General features: G+C 50.5%; 2 protein-coding genes across 6 annotated transcripts in view; both read right to left on the bottom strand.

Moving 5' to 3' along the window:
* Positions 1-992: 992 nt before the first annotated feature.
* On the bottom strand, positions 993-8329 carry si:dkey-32e6.3 (uncharacterized). The gene is made up of 6 exons (XM_030366822.1): positions 7951-8329; positions 6412-6584; positions 4740-4958; positions 3345-3505; positions 2910-3042; positions 993-2420 (listed from the first exon to the last, which is right to left on the bottom strand). Exons 1-6 carry the CDS (start codon positions 8195-8197, stop codon positions 2241-2243), a joined length of 1113 nt encoding a protein of 370 aa, XP_030222682.1. The 5' UTR covers positions 8198-8329; the 3' UTR covers positions 993-2240.
* A 498-nt stretch (positions 8330-8827) lies between these two features.
* Positions 8828-15582, bottom strand: part of usp19 (ubiquitin specific peptidase 19) — a 31090-nt gene continuing 24335 nt past the window's right edge. For 3 of the 5 annotated variants that reach the window (XM_030365832.1, XM_030365839.1, XM_030365857.1), the window contains 4 exons: positions 15337-15489; positions 14753-14919; positions 13721-13896; positions 10249-12563 (listed from right to left, as the gene is read on the bottom strand). In XM_030365832.1, the coding sequence (XP_030221692.1) occupies positions 12300-12563; positions 13721-13896; positions 14753-14919; positions 15337-15489 (760 nt within the window). In that variant the 3' untranslated portion in view covers positions 10249-12299. Of the gene's footprint in view, positions 10003-10248; positions 12564-13720; positions 13897-14752; positions 14920-15336; positions 15490-15582 lie in introns of those variants that run through there. The other 2 variants (XM_030365849.1, XM_030365866.1) reach the window with 1 other exon arrangement.

Here is a 15582-nt window from a genome sequence, read left to right as displayed (position 1 = left end):
GGGGTCCAGCTGTTGAGGCGAGCACCACAACAGCTGTGGCGCTCGTGAGGGGGGTCTTTAAAGACGCAGTAACATCTGGACGCAGGCATCAGGATCCCCTGCTCCCCGCAAAGACAAACCCGGAACCCGGTACAGCCCTGGAGGAACGCCAGGCCAGGGCTAGGGGAAGTCCATTTATTGACGTCAGTGCGGAAACTTGTCACCAGCCACCCCCGATCACAACAGAAAGGATCCACCGCGCACGCGGAGACGCGTTACGCACAACCGTGCGTAACGCGTTTCACCAAACCGACACCATCATGCCGCTCCGCGTGCACTTTAACTGCAAAAGTTAAGTCCTAAATAAAAACAACAACAACAAAAACTAAGCCTCACCTCAGAGCGGGGAGCGGTTCTTCAGACGTAGGAGGTGAACCCCGGGTCTTGGTGGACCTGGATCGGGTCGTGGTGGACCTGGATCGGGTCGTGGTGGCCCTGGACTGGGTAGGTGTTCTCCATCCAGATCTCCCTCACTGTAGTTCTCACTGTTAGATAGTTCCAGAGATGCGTGCGGTGCGACTTCAGCAGTTCCAGCAGCTTCCTCCTACCGTTGGCACAGTGTCTCTCTCCCCTCCATCTCTCTCTCTCTCCTCCTCCCTTTAGCTCTTACCACCGCGTGCTTTCAGCTCCCAAAAAGAGCAACACCACAAACTCGCGCACTTGTCACTCCAATGTGCGCGTTAATTTCGCTCCAGCATCACTTCTACCCACGCACCACGCGCCTCGCAGCGCAGATGTCCGGGTCTTAGTTTGAAGCGTGGCAGACGGGTTTTCACGCCTCGGGTCGCAGGTAGCCTACCATCAGGTGGCCTTCTGTCTCACGGACACGCGCATTAAACCCGTAGCCCGTGTACGTTGTTCCCATATTACACCCTGCTGCCATCGTGTGGACAGAGAAGGTACGACAGGCGACGGGCCGCCAATAGGGTCTGAGCTTCATAAAAAAAGGGTTGAAACCTATCACATTTATTTTATTGTTTAATAGCAATAGATACAATTAACTTCGTTTTTCTAGCAATATATTGAACAACAGGTCAGGAGATTAAAACTGTCAAATAAATAAACAAAAAACTTTATTTCAAACATTCAAATGTCTGGATGATTGACGACACACTCGGAACATACAACTAGACTTCCAAGTGCAATGCATACAATAAACCTATGTTGCAAAAAACATGTCACATAAAAAAAAAGCGTTATTTCTTCCTTTCTTTTTCTGCTGACTTTGCCTTTGAATTGCTCTTGGAGTAAAATGGGTGGAAAAATATGGAGAACTATTTTCAAGCTTTTAAAATCGATGTGCCTTCACCCTCCACAGCATAAGAATAGAGCTTATTCCGTTCCAGTGTGCAGCTCAAATCTCTCTTCTCTTAATAACCGACATTGCAAACAAAACCCCAAAGCATAAAAACCAAACGCCAGTGTCTTCTCCTGATCCAATCAGGTCACGGGAGCTCCTGACCACTGGTAAACATTGAACCAACAGCCCCTCCACTACTAAACGATGATGTAGTGAGTGCAAAGCAGCAGTCTGACACGACTGACCTATACACTTCAAGGACTGTTCCGGAAACGGAAACAGAGACCAAGCCAGTTTGAACGCTCAAAGTCACTTCAGCCACCTTCTCTGAGTTTTCAAAGTAACACTTGGGGCATTAACAGTAACGTCTTTAGAACACACATTCTTCAGTGACGTTTTTAAACGTAAAGCCCACAACACACAGTCCCACTCGAGTATCAAATATACTGTAATAAAATAAAATAAACTATCTATAGGATCAGATATGGATGTCAGTCACCTGGATTTTTCCCTGTTTTGATGACCAATACACTTCTACTCACACAACCTAACGTAACAGAGTCCAGGAGAATACTGCGTGTTTAGGATGCTCAGATATTTGTATAAGTAAACACTGTTTCAGGAGCAACAGAAGGATAGCCCGTATGTTCTGCTCTCTCTAACCCTAAAACGAACCCTCCCTACAAAACTCAAACCGTCATAATTCCTCTCCTCTTCACTAACAACAAAACTTCAACCAAACGTCCTATTTTTGCATTTTGGTAGAAACAGAAGCTTGGCTCTCCTAAACGTCTCCCACCTCCACGTGGCTACGAGCCCCTCCTCTCCCCTAGTCTGAACCAAAAGCAGGACGCGTTCCTCTCGGTTCCTCAGTGGTTCTCTGTCGTGCAGCGGCTGTGCCCTAGGAGGTCGCCCCCTGCTGGACGTTCTTCTCGTAGTTCTCCTGGCAGATGGCGATGCGTTGGCTGAAGTAGCCCGGGTCGGAGATGGCCTTCAGCAGGTCGTTCTGCACCAGGCACACGTCGTAGAGCTCGCAGGTGGAGGCCGTGCGCACCGCCTCCCCGCCGCCCTCCAGGAAGACCTGGGGAGCCGCAGGAGAAGAAGACACGCCGTCGGTGAGCGAGCAGACCCTTACACCTGGAGAGACTTCAGGTGGATTCCAGTTAATAGCATGTAGCATGTAGCAGGTAGCTCCTCAACGATGCATGTCGTTGCTACAGGGAAGGGGCTACATGCTATGGTGAAGGAGCTACACGCTACATGTTATGGTGAAGGAGCTACACGCTACATGCTATGGTGAAGGAGCTACATGTTATGGTGAAGGAGCTACATGCTATATGCTATGGGGAAGGAGCCACATGCTACGGGGAAGGAGCTACATGCTATATGCTATGGTGAAGTAGCTACATGCTACGGGGAAGAAGCTACATGCTACGGGGAAGGAGCTACATGCTACGTTGAAGGAGCTACATGCTACAGTGAAGGAGCTACATGCTACAGTGAAGGAGCTACATGCTACATGCTACAGTGAAGGAGCTACATGCTACATGCCACACGCCACAGTGCGTACCATGGGGTGAACGATGGTTTCCTTGTCGTTTTGCCGGATGTTGTCATCGAAGAAGATGTGCTGGACGGACGGGTCGAAGGGGTCCACCCAGAGGGGCTTCCCCCCCATCAGGGAGCACGAGTGCTTGGACCACCTGGGGGGAGGAGGAGAAGGGGGGGGGGGGGGGGGACGAGAGATAGGGAGAAAGTGGGAGAGAAGCGTGGAGGATATGAGAGGAGAGGAGATAAGAGGACAGGAAAGGGAGAAGAGAGAGAGAAGGGATATAGTTCATTAACATTTCAAACATCAGTTATACTTTACAGATCATTGATGGCTCAGTTCAACCACAGACAGCTAGTCTAAAGGTGAGACTACACACCAGTCCTTCTACAGTGAGTCTCAATGGGAGTCTACAGACCCGTCTTTATAAAGGGAGTCTTAGGAGAGTCTACTCACCAGTCAAAGTTATCCTGGAAGCCCCCCAGTCCGCTCCCAGCCCCCAGGTACTGGTACAGGTCCCTGGGTCCATTCAGAGAGGACACCCTGTCCTCGCCTCGCGTCAAGACCACCTCTCTCTTACTGCACCGGATCTTCCCTGGGGTCTGGTTCACACTCAGCTGGGGGGGAGGAGGAGGAGTGGGAGGAGGAGGAGGAGGAGGAGGAGAGGGACAGGTTGAAAGGGAGAGGAGGAGGAGAGACAGAAGGGAGAGGAGAAGGACCAGAGGGGAGAAATGAAAGAATGAAGGACGAGGAAGTTGTTGAGATCAAAAGAAAACAAGAAGCAATACAGAATGACATTTGTCAACACCTTTGTATATTCCTTCAGTGTTATATTCTTCAACAATTGTCACAGAGCACAATTCATACGACCGTTAGTCGCCCTGGAGGAAAACACAAAATATTCAGAGGCTATTTTTAACCTCTCATGTTGCACCTGTCTCTGTGACCAATGAGAACAAAGGACCAGGGAGGACAGACGAAATGACAGGAGAAAGAGCGGGGGAGATGAGGAGAGGAGAGGGAAGGAGAAGGAGAAGGGGAGAAGGAAGGGGGAGAGGAGATGGGAGGAAGAGGAGAGGAGAAGGAAGGGGAAGAGGAGAGGGGAGGAGGAGGAAAGGGGAAGAGAGAGGTATTCTCTGCAGACACAGTTCTCCTTTTGTTGCCAAGGAACATAACAGAGTGAGTGTGTGAGTGTGAATCCCTCCTCCAGAAACAGAGAAATGGCAAGAATGTCGCGGTCCCATGACACACAAGAAGACGGATGAAGCCCCGGTATGAAGTAGAACAGTATACCCTGGACCTAACAGTAGAACCGGGGTCTTTAGAATGGTAAATGGTAAAAGGAATGCGTTTACGTAGCACTTTTCTAACCAGTGGCCGCTCAAAGCGCTGTACAATCTGGCCTTACATTCACGCATTCACACACACATTCACACACCGATGGCGGTGTCAACCATGCCAGGCGACAGCCGGCTCGTCAGGAGCAGAGAGGGTGAGGTGCCTTGCTCAGGGTAACCACGACACTCCGAGCCAGGGATCGAATTAGCAACCCTCTGGTTACCAGCCAACCCGCTCTACCTCCTGAGCCACATGTCTCCCCTAGAACCAAATCTTTAGAACCAAATCTACAGAGCCTGATCTTTAGAACAGGATCTTTAGAACAGGATCATTAGAGCCTGCTCTTTATAACCCGATGTCTCCCTCAGTCCCACACAGAAGTACCATAACCCCCAGCACCATTTTGTCAAATAAAACCAAATCCAAGAACCAGAGTAATGAGCTCCGCGTGGGCTCTGAACCGCTCCTCCTTGAGACCCAGGGTCAGGGGTCACCCTTGGCTCGGGTCCCTACCTTGAGGTCGGGCAGGTCGGGGAAGAGCGGGTGGGCGCCCTGGGTGAGGGTGCGGGACACGGCGCTCAGCACGCGGGGCAGGTCGGAGCCGAAGGTCCGGAACAGGAGGCAGAAGTCGTCCTCCCGGGACACCAGGTCCCGGAGCAGCTGGAAGAAGGAGGGCAGGATCCAGTGGTACAGCCGACCGTCCTCGCCCTTCACCGACAGCTCCTTGTCGGCCTGCAGGGGGAAGAGAGGAGCCGCTAGTCCACACACACAAACACACACACACACACACACACGACGGCACCATCGGACCACCTGTCGTCCCAGGCCGTTTAGTCGGTCTGGCGTGGGTCGGGTCTCGGACGAGACCCGACCCACGCCAGACTGACTAAACGTAGAAACGCCCGTGTTGGTGTCAGGCGTTCGCGCCACGCTCGTTGAAACAGCGCTGTCCGTCCGTCCTAACTAGGTGTGGTCCTCGTTTCACTTCATCGTCACGGAGACATAAACACAACCGATAACATGGACACACTGTCCCGTCCCGTCTTGGGGACAGGTGTTAAAGGAGACATATTATGGTGTTTTACCAACAAGTAAACATAGTAATTGAGTTCCAGAAAACATGTTTTTGAAGCTGTCTGCTGGAAATAGCTCTTACGGGAAAACATCTCGCCTGCCGCTATTCCCCTCTGTTTCAGCCCCTTCAGAATGCGCTGTTTCTGGTGTCTGTAGCTTTAATGCAAATGAGCTGCTGCCCATTGACCAATGAGCATGGAGGAGAAGGGATTGTTGCCGTTTGCGGACTCCTGAAGCTCTATATCTATATAATATTATATTATATTATATAATAATAACATTATATATGGATATTTATATAATATTACAACTAATATCACAGCCAAAAGCTATGTGCGCCTCGGATGATATTATGAATCATAAAGACTGCGTCTGACGTCTCTGGTACTTCCACAACAAGTAAAGACTCGTAGGGGGGAGGGGGGGGTATCTCAGCCATGGTTGAGAAGAATTGGGGGAAAGGAACTTTGGCCTTGACTCTCTGAAGCCCATGAACCGCGACATGGAGGAGAAAGGGATTGTACTCCGGGAGCTGAGCTGCCGGACAGCCGCCGAGCTCAAGACCAGAGACCCAATACAACACCCCAAATCCCAGGGAAAGTGTTGTTTTCATAATGTGTCCCCTTTAAGAGAGTGATTTAAAAGGGGTGATGTTATGCCACCAGTTGTGAGTGTGATCAGCCGTGTGAAGTGCCTTTTCCTGTGTTTAGTGACGTCACAAGTGGGAGTGCTCACTTGTGAGGCTACTCCCACTCACACCTGGTGCCATAATATAACCCCTTTAAGAGGACTAGGCCTCATAAAGGCTCTTAAGACCTGTACAGCTAAGGCTTTGAGACATCCTTAATGTATGATTTAATACATGAATGTAGTGCTTAAATACATGAATGCATGATTTAGTACATTATTATAAGATAAAATGTATTTTTAAATACCTTAATATATCATTAGATAAATTAAAGTACTGGCTAAATACATGAATATATGATTAAATACATGAATGTGCAGTGCATTAATGTATGTCATCATCTATGCACTAATCCATAATGTACCAGTGAAACTCATGACTATATGATGACAGATATCCCGCTCTGGTTGAGGGTGTGGTTACCGTGATGCCCTCGGGCCAGCGCAGTAAATCCAGGTGCTCGTCGAGGATTCCCCGGAAACGGCACCCGGGGCCGGACGTGAACCCCGGTAGGCGGCCGAACTGGGAGTAGTAGCTGATCGCGCCCTCGCAGGGCGGGATCAGGGACGCCGCGTCGCTAAGCCACTCCCACTTCCCTGCCGACAGACGACACAACGTTTTGCTTGGTTCCTATAAACCAGTTCTCAGCTGAGGGTTCAATTCCCTGGGCCCAGTTGTTCAAAAAATGTAATCTGGAGCAAATTAATCCAGATTTTCGAATCCCATGTTTTAGTATCCAGGTTCACCTGATCCATCTTAATTTTATGCCAGTTTTTGAAGGAACATTATGTCGGATCACTGCGATCCGAATACCAAATTTCAGGATAACGAACTGAATCCACCCTTCAGATGGGATCAGGATAATCGTGATTTTTTTTGGATCAAATAGATCCCAAACCGAGTTAAAAGTTTGAAAACCCTGATTACATGATATGATCTTATTTAGGAATCCCTCTATGATTTGAAAAAAAAACATTTCCAAGATTTGATCCAATCCGTGATCCGAAATCCCCCTGGATTACTTTTGAAAAACTGGGCTCAGGGGATCACATCTCCAAAAGTATGCTTTACAGATATGATATCGTCACCCTCTTAAAGTAATGGCCTAAGTCACCTTTTTGCCAAAATGATTTTCTTGCCTAAATCAGCTCTTTGTGATGCTAGCCACCTCTGGTAAAATCCCCAACATCCTCAGTTGAACAGATCATGTGATCCTACCCGTTTAGTGTAATGGCCTATGTCAAGAGTGTGAATTAGGCCAATTTATTTTGCCTAAGTCACTAGACAAGAGTGACTTAGGCAATTTTATGAGCGTTTCAAGATGGCGGCCACTTCCAAAAAAAAGAAAGTCTACCAAGCTAGTGAAGTTATTGCCATGATGCAGGACTCGTTCCACTAGCATATTCAAATGTTTGTGGCATAGGCCTACCCTTCATCATGGTCTGTTACAGTAGTGGGAAAAAAAAGAAATGCACTGTTTTGCCTCACTTATTCCAGAATTAATTCGGCCCAAGTCAGGTTCAAAATTTAGTAAATCACAAAGGCATGTTCATAAATTGGCCTAAGTCATCTTATCCTCTTATGTTACACAATTGACTGACATCATTATTTGTATATCAATAGTAATCTATTGTCATAACCTTTGTGTTTGAAATGATTCATAAATATCATATACTCTATATATGGTTCAGTTTTTTCTGTTTTCTGAACAACTTGAAAATATGACTTAGGCCATTACTTTAAGAGGGTGACGATATGGAGTTTACTTGATTCATCTTAATCTAATGTTTATCTATAACTTTGTGAATAATTACTGTAATACACTATTAAAAACTACACAAGTGTACTAACTTAGTCCTATAAGATTGTTAAAAACTTTTAGAAAACAAATATAATATTCGGGGGGGCAGGTGCCACATCTGGACACACCCATCACGCAGACTGACGCAGTGTTATTGATACCTTTCTGGTTCATCTTCCCCCACGTGACAGTTGACAGGAAGCCGTCTAGAGCCGCCAGGGTCCCCTGGCCCGTCACGGCGTCCGACACCAGGATGGTGTTGTTCAGGTCGATGTGGAGGATCAGCTTCCTCCTCGGACCCGGGGCCGGTCCTGGAGGGTCGGGTCTGTCCTCGGACCCGACCCCGTTCTGGGTCACTTCAAGGGCTTCATCGGGCTCTGGGACTCGAGTCGTTTGGGAGTCCGCCATCACAGTAACGAATGACAAGGAGGTGATTGAGAAGCGACTTAACGAAGCTCAGGACGGCGACATGCTGACGACCGGCTTCTCGTTGTATCAGATGCCCGTGTTGTTTATTTCCTCATTACCTATACTTCCTCGTCGGTAGTTATAAAACAGCGCCCTCTAGCGTCCCTGGAGGACCTGCTTGACGCTCCGGTCACGTCCATATGCATTGTATAGCTCCTCAGAGCTAGGGGGAAAGGGCTTTACAGACACCATCACACCACCTAGGTCCCTCAAACGAGGGGGAGGAAAAGCATGTCACTTAGCCCCAAAGTAGCTGCTCAAGGGGGATTTCCCAAAACCCTTTCAGTGGTGAAGACCAGCTGTAGGCCTACTGGAGGTACTTTTTTACCCACCAAATACTACGCCACTAAACCCACACACTAGTTACCATGAGAGCTTCCCTATATTTTTATATTGTTTGATAGTGTTATATTTACATTTTATGTCTTATATATTATGTAGCTGGTTGGTCTATCATTTAAAGACAGCAATACAAAAATACTTCCAACTAAACAATTATATGGTAATTATGATCACAACATATTATATCATCGAGAACTAAAAAAATAACCACAGACCACATTCTGTTCAGCTTAGTTTTTAGAAAAGAAGTTTATTATACCATCTATTTCAATATACACAGCAGCAGTCTCCACCAGCCCCCCCTCCTCCTCCTCCTAAACGGGCGTGGCTGCAGGGCCGGGGGTCCTACAACACAGACCCCGAACCCCCAGGGAGCCGCCGCTGGTATGAACATGCAGTCATGCACATGTCCACATGGTTAAAATCTGCCTTCAGTAAACACAGGGCGCAACGACGATGGATAATATACAAAAAAAAAACAACACCACAAGAACTCAAGAAACTCTTCGAACTGATGCAACCAACGGTCGGATTAACTGGATTATTTTATACAAAAACAAAAAAGCAGAAACCAGGAAAACGAATAACAAGCTTTTTTGCGCTTCGGGTTATAAAGGCTAGCACCCATCACACGTATGTACATCAACTGCTACGTCGTTACCGGTAACATAATGACTCAACAAGCACGACAGATAAGAGAAACGAAAACAAAAAAAATACAGGGAACTATGGGAGCAACAGTCCTGTTTGGCCTTCGTCGGTTTTGGCTAGACGAGAATAATAGCGGTTTCCAAGAAAATGAAGCATCCTGATGGTGTTATCTACGCGATAGCGGTGGTGTCTGTCTGTCTGTCTGTGCATGTGTCTGTGTGTCTGAGAAAGGTGAGCCAGGGGCATTTCATAGTTCAGGGGGGCCATTGAGAGAAGGTGCGCGGGGGGGGGGGGGGGGGGGGGGGGGGGAGGGACCGAAAAGCCCGGACTAAGCGCCATTACGTTAGACCGCGTGATACCCTGCAGCGAAAGCGTAGACTAAAGCTGCTTAAAAAGAGAATGAAACTTAACCCAGAGAACTGCGTGGGCAGTCTGCATTAAACAACTGTTATACACACACATATATAAATAGTAATACACATCCTATGGGAACCTGGTGTTGGGGTCCGACTTCGCGGTTGGACGCGTGTGGAATTATCAGCACCAAGGAGAAGTCCTTATAAGGCCAGGGGGGCGATGGGGAGACGGTTGCTAGGCGGGGTTGCTTGGCGTTAGTCCACCTCCTCCATGTTGCTGTAGGACGACCCTGAGCAGTCACCGGCGTGGCTGTAGAGGTCAGAGGTCACCTCGGTGGGCAGCGTGGGAGGTCCGTCCGAGTCCAGGTCTGCCCCGAACATCGCCTGGCTGGAGCCCTGCAAGACAAACCAGAGGAGCCAATCAGCACTGCAGGACTAGTCCAGCTAGCCAATCAGAATGCATGAGACTTGGTGAGACGAGTGGACTGAAAAACACCCCACCAGCCAATCAGAACTCATGACAAACGGTAAAAACAGTAAACACAAGCCCACTGATAGCCAATCAGTGACACACAGAACAACATCTTTGTAGTAAAAACACGAGATATTCAGACAATGCGTAAAAACCGACAGAAAATAAAACAAGGTTGTATGATTTATTGCGTAATTTGTGTGCAGCAGGATGAAGGCTTGGTTACAGTTCAACGCCAGAGGATGGAAACATTATTGCCACCATTCGGGCCGTTTGAAGACGGAAAACAAGACATTGTTATTCAGAGCACACATTTAGCCCCTCTTCCACAACAAATAAATGTAATTCCTAAAATGGACCCCAAACTCGTTGGTTCCCCACACCCACCCACACCCACCCACACCCACACACAGGCTGCTCGATTATGGGAAAAATCATAATCACGATTATTTTGGTCAATATTGAAATCACGATTATTCAAACGATTATTTTCTATGTATTTATTCAGCATGTCTCTCCCAAAAAAAACGTTGTAACTGACAATCTAAAATAATACAGATATGTATCCAGCTGTTCTGCCCTTTCTATAAATCATTAAAAAAAGAATCGGAAAACTTGATTATGTAAATTTTGTGATAGTTTGACGCTAAAATCGAAATCGATCCAAATTCGATTAATCGCCCCCCACACACACACACACACACACACACACACACACACACACACACACACACACACACACACACACACACACACACACACACACACACACACACACACACACACACACACACACACACACACACACACACACACGCTTCCGTTTTCTAAAAACCTCAGACATTAACAAAAAAGGAACAAAATGAATCAAACATAACAAGAAAATAGAAATATGTCATTGGAATAAAATCAAAGCATTAAAGTACTGGACGTTAGGCCTTCATTCGTCTGGTTCAGATACACGCAGAACAGCAGCAAAATTCAGTATTTAACTGAAGAAGTGATTTAAATAGAGCAGAGCGCTGGGAGGTCCCTGAGACCGGTCTGTCCCCCCCCCCGGACCCCCAGAGGAACCAGGAGGAGTTGAGGGTCCACTGGGTGGAGACCACAAGAAGAAGCTTCTAGGAGACTGATGTGATTCTGTGTTGGTCTAAACAGGAGGTCATAGGACAGTGTGCGGACGCATCGTGTTTAGTGCCTGAGCTTCCAGTCGTTTTCAGAGTTCGTTTCAAACAAGCCCTTCACGTCCCGGTACATTTACAGCTTCATTCCATCACTTCCTGTCCAAACGGCAGCACGTTACATTGATTATTAAACATTCTCGATAACTGTCCGGTTACATTCCGGTTAGACTTGACATTTTCAATGTTGAACATGGCTATGGTTTGAAACAGTCACACACATTAAAAAAGGAAATGTATAATGTCAGACTACTGCGGAAACCCATTTAAATATGAGAAAAAAAAAAAAAAAAAAAAAACTTCAACACAAACAGAAAGGAGAAAAAACAAACAGTTTGGAGTGCCTCAGTTTTATCCTGCACTAGGAGACGCAGCCCAGACACGCACTCTTCATCCGTCTTGCATTAGTGTTGCGGTGTTCCCTGAGAGCAGGGCAGCAGCCAAAGTGAAGCAGCAGCAGCAGCTACGCATGCAGACACAAACTCCCTGACAGCGGCTTGAAGCTACGATTCATAAAAATCTTCCACACGAGTGTTTCCCTTCCCGCGCCTCGACCCTTCGTCTCCCCTTAGTGGACGACGACAGGTCACTACATCCGGCATGTCCCCTTCAGCCAATCAGGGGCTGGGGTTAGGAACCCAGACGCAGTATGAGCTCAGAGGCTAACGGTTGCTCAGTGGTTTGCAGAGAGCCTCCAGTAGGTGCCTGATCCTACGCAGACCCGGGCAGGAGAAACCCAGTACCAAGGAGAACCGAGACCCCAGGAGAACCCGGTTCCCTGCTGTGCAGCCTGAGGTCCAGGTCACTTCTTCTGGTTCATGCAACATGGCTGTTTCCTCTAGAAGCTGCTGATGCGTTGAAGGAAGCGCAGGGTAAATGCTAATCATGTTAATATCTGTTGGCGTCCGACCGGACAGTCGGCGATGGATTTCAAAAGTCCTTAGCCGGCCGGCTCCGCGGCCGTTTCAGGCCTTTGTCGCGGCCGACCTTCGACCTCGGCGGTTGGGGTGACGGGGGTGGGGTGGTGGGGGATGCGGGGCTCAGGCCCGGGGGTTGCGGAACACCAGGGGGTAGGCCAGGTTGAGCAGCAGGGCCAGCAGGGCCACCAGCGTCCCCAGCACCAGGTACTGGACCCAGTCGTCCTCCGGGGGCGGCGCCACGGCCGCACGCGCCCGGCGCCATCGCCCTGCCCGCCCCTCGCCGCCGCCCTCCCGGGGGGCCGCCGCCGCCGCTCTCCGCCGCACGCCGCGGGCCCCTTCCTCCTCCTCCTCCTCTTCCTCCAGTTCCTGCCATATTAGTGAGGCCTGCGGTTGGAAACCTGCGTCAGCGGTCTGGGAACGGGTGGCGGCGGCAACACGCTAACAACAGGCTAACGCTAACTAACACGCTCACCCAACGCTAACAACATGCTAACGCTAACCCTAACACGCTCACCCAAAGCTAACAACACGCTAACGCTAACCCTTACACGCTCACCCAAAGCTAACCACACGCTCGCAGCACGCTAAAAACAGGATAACCACACGCTAAAAACACGCTCGCCGCAAGCCCACGGTCACGCAAACACGCTGCCCAACACACGCTCAGCACACTAGATATGACAGTACTAGCCTAGCCCTCGGACCCCGCTGTACTCAGCACGAATCACGTGCGTGTGGTACATGACACCTTGTCGCAGCAGGGAACATGACGGAAGGCTACACTGATTAATTAGCTCATGTAAAGTACATGTTGCAGCACCACGCCCCACCGGCTCTCTCTCCCGTGTCTTCCTCCACGTCTACGTCCCCACCATCTACAGATCTGAATATCTGACCCCCGTCAGTGATCAGCCCCCGTCCTCCTCAACCCCCGGGCCTCAGACCCCCTCCTGGGGAGAGCTCACACTCTGACTGCTGGAGTTTAAAGTGAGGTAACGGACGGGCTGCGAAACGTCTGAAACACTTCTCTACCCGGGTTAGAGCGATGTGCACCAGCAACGTGTGACCCCTGCCTGACCCCTCAGATCATGGGATGGACACCCTCCCTACAGCACCACCTTCTGTTGACGGTGTGTACGAACAAATACAGAGTACCACACACACACACACACACAGTAGTGACTAACAGTGAACCGAGTTTAGAAAGAGACTCTCCAGTACCATACATACTCAGTAACATACTAAAAACGAACAACAGTACAAAACCAAGTGGAAGTTTGATTGGGGAAGGCTTCTGCCCGTGGCCCACTGCCCTGTGAGAGTTTTTGTGTGTGTCTGTGTGTGTGTATGAATCTGCCTTTCCTTGTTCTTGTGTTGTCCATGTTCGTGTGTGTGTTTGTTTCTGTGTGCATCTAGCTTCATGTGAGTGTTTGTGTTTGAATGTGTGGGTGTCAGTCTGTGTTTGTGTGTCTCTAGGTGTGTGTGTGTCTAGGTGTGAGTGTGTGTGTGTGTGCGTCTGTGTGTGAGTGTGGCGCCCCCACCTGGCTGACCGGCCCCCCAGTAGCGCCGGGGGCCTCGTCCCCCAGGGGCCCCAGGAAGCGAGGGGGCCGCTCCACCGGGGAGTTGCGGCGGCGGTAGAACAGGACGTAGGCGTAGCGCGTCACCACCTGGCTCTCCTCCACCATGGTGACGGTGCTGTCATCAAACAGACGCCAGCCTGGGAGGGAGGAGGGAGGGGGGAGGGGAGGGGAGGGAGGAGGGAGGAGGGGGGGGAAGAAAGGGGAGGGGAGGGAGGAGGGAGGAGGAGAGAGGAGGGGGGGAGGAGAGAGGAGGGGGAGGGGAGGGGAGGGGGGAGGGAGGGAGGAGAGAGGAGGGGGGGAAGAAAGAGGAGGGGCGGGGGGAGGGAGAAGAGAGGGGAGGGAGGGAGGGAGGAGAGAGGAGGGGAGGAGGAGGGAGGGAGGAGAGAGGAGGGGGGGGGAAGTAAGAGGAGGGGAGGGGGGAGGGAGGAGAGAGGAGGGGAGGAGAGGGGAGGGGGGGGAGGAAAGAGGAGGGGAGGGGGGAGGGAGAAGAGAGGGGAGGGAGGGAGGAGAGAGGAGGGGGGGTAGAAAGAGGAGGGGAGGGGGGAGGGAGAAGAGAGGGGAGGGAATGAGGAGAGAGGAGGGAGGGAGGAGGGGAGGGGAGGGAGGAGAGAGGGGAGGGAATGAGGAGAGAGGAGGGAGGGAGGAGGGGAGGGGAGGGAGGAGAGAGGAGGGGAGGAGAGGAGGAGAGGAGAGGGGAGGAGGGGAGGGAGGGGAGGGAGGGGAGGGGAGAGGGAGAGTGAGGGGAAGGGAGGGAGGGAGAGTTAGGGGAGGGAAGTGGGGGAGATGGAGAGGAGGAAGTGGGAGTGCGAGAGAGAGGGGGAAGGAGAGAGGGAGGGAGGGAGGGAGGGTGGAGGGGTTGGGAGAGGGAGAGAGGGGAGGAGATGGGACTCGTTGAGATTCGGGTCCGTGTATTTCCTACCAACAGATACAGTAGTGGTGCTCAGTCCTAATACAGAGGGCTCCATCGGGAGCCTGTGAGGCGCTGGTACTGACCCACGTCGCTGCGCTGGCTGTTGTTGTCGCTGGGCAGGCGGGCGTAGGCCGTGTAGTGGCCCCCGATCATGCCCCCGTAGTGGTTGATGACGGCGTACAGGTCGTACACCGGGGGCTGCTGCAGCTCGTCCTTCTGCCCGATGCAGAACCGGCTCAGGTCCAGGTTCCTGGGGGGAGGGGGGGCGGAGAGGGACAGGTCATGAGCCAGAGAGGGACCCTGAAGAACGATGGTTCCTAGCGCCACCTACAGTGGTCAGAGGTACTGCACTGTGAATCAGAGCCTTGTTGAATAAGTCATACTACGTCTACCTCGTCTCAGAATGCTCCCTGCCACTGAGTTTGCTCCCATGTACTCTAGTTAAATTTTTTGCATTAGCAGTTGCTATTCTACTGTAGGAGTTCCTTAGGCATCCATGGGGGTAAAGGCAAACCTCCTCACCTCCACCCTGCCTGTTTCCAGGGAAGGCAGAGAACCAACCTCTAAGTAGGGGACTGTGTTTTCAAAGGATGCTGCTGGCTGGAGCGTGAGGGCTCATAACATCATAACATGTCACGGTGTGAGGGGACTCTGTGAGCGACCGCACCTGACGGGGAAGTCCACCATGTCGTTGATCTTGTCCCTCCAGATGAAGCTCCGGAAGGAGAAGCGCTTCAGCTGGATGATGAGCACGTTGGGCAGTCGCCATAGCAACAGCTGCTTGGACGCCTCGCGATGCTGCTGGCACTTTGGGCAGTACCTGGTGACACACACAAACACAATGTTAAGTCCTAATTGGTTAATTATGCCAGAAACCTACAGAAAGTCTACAGAAACAGCTGAACATCCAATC

Source organism: Gadus morhua, chromosome 1, assembly GCF_902167405.1.
Source record: "Gadus morhua chromosome 1, gadMor3.0, whole genome shotgun sequence".
Taxonomy (NCBI): Eukaryota; Metazoa; Chordata; class Actinopteri; order Gadiformes; family Gadidae; genus Gadus; species Gadus morhua.
The sequence above is the reverse complement of the archived record's forward strand: the minus strand, read 5'-3'. Positions and strand labels throughout refer to the sequence as shown.

Coding starts and splice junctions, on each gene's coding strand:
- si:dkey-32e6.3 (XM_030366822.1), bottom strand. CDS start 8,197: ATGGCGGACTCCCAAACGACTCGAGTCCCAGAGCCCGATGAAGCCCTT. Junction 4,959..6,411: donor GCTGGCCCGAGGGCATCACG/GTAACCACACCC, acceptor TTCCCCCTGCAG/GCCGACAAGGAGCTGTCGGT. Junction 3,506..4,739: donor CCGACCTGCCCGACCTCAAG/GTAGGGACCCGA, acceptor CCTCCCCCCCAG/CTGAGTGTGAACCAGACCCC.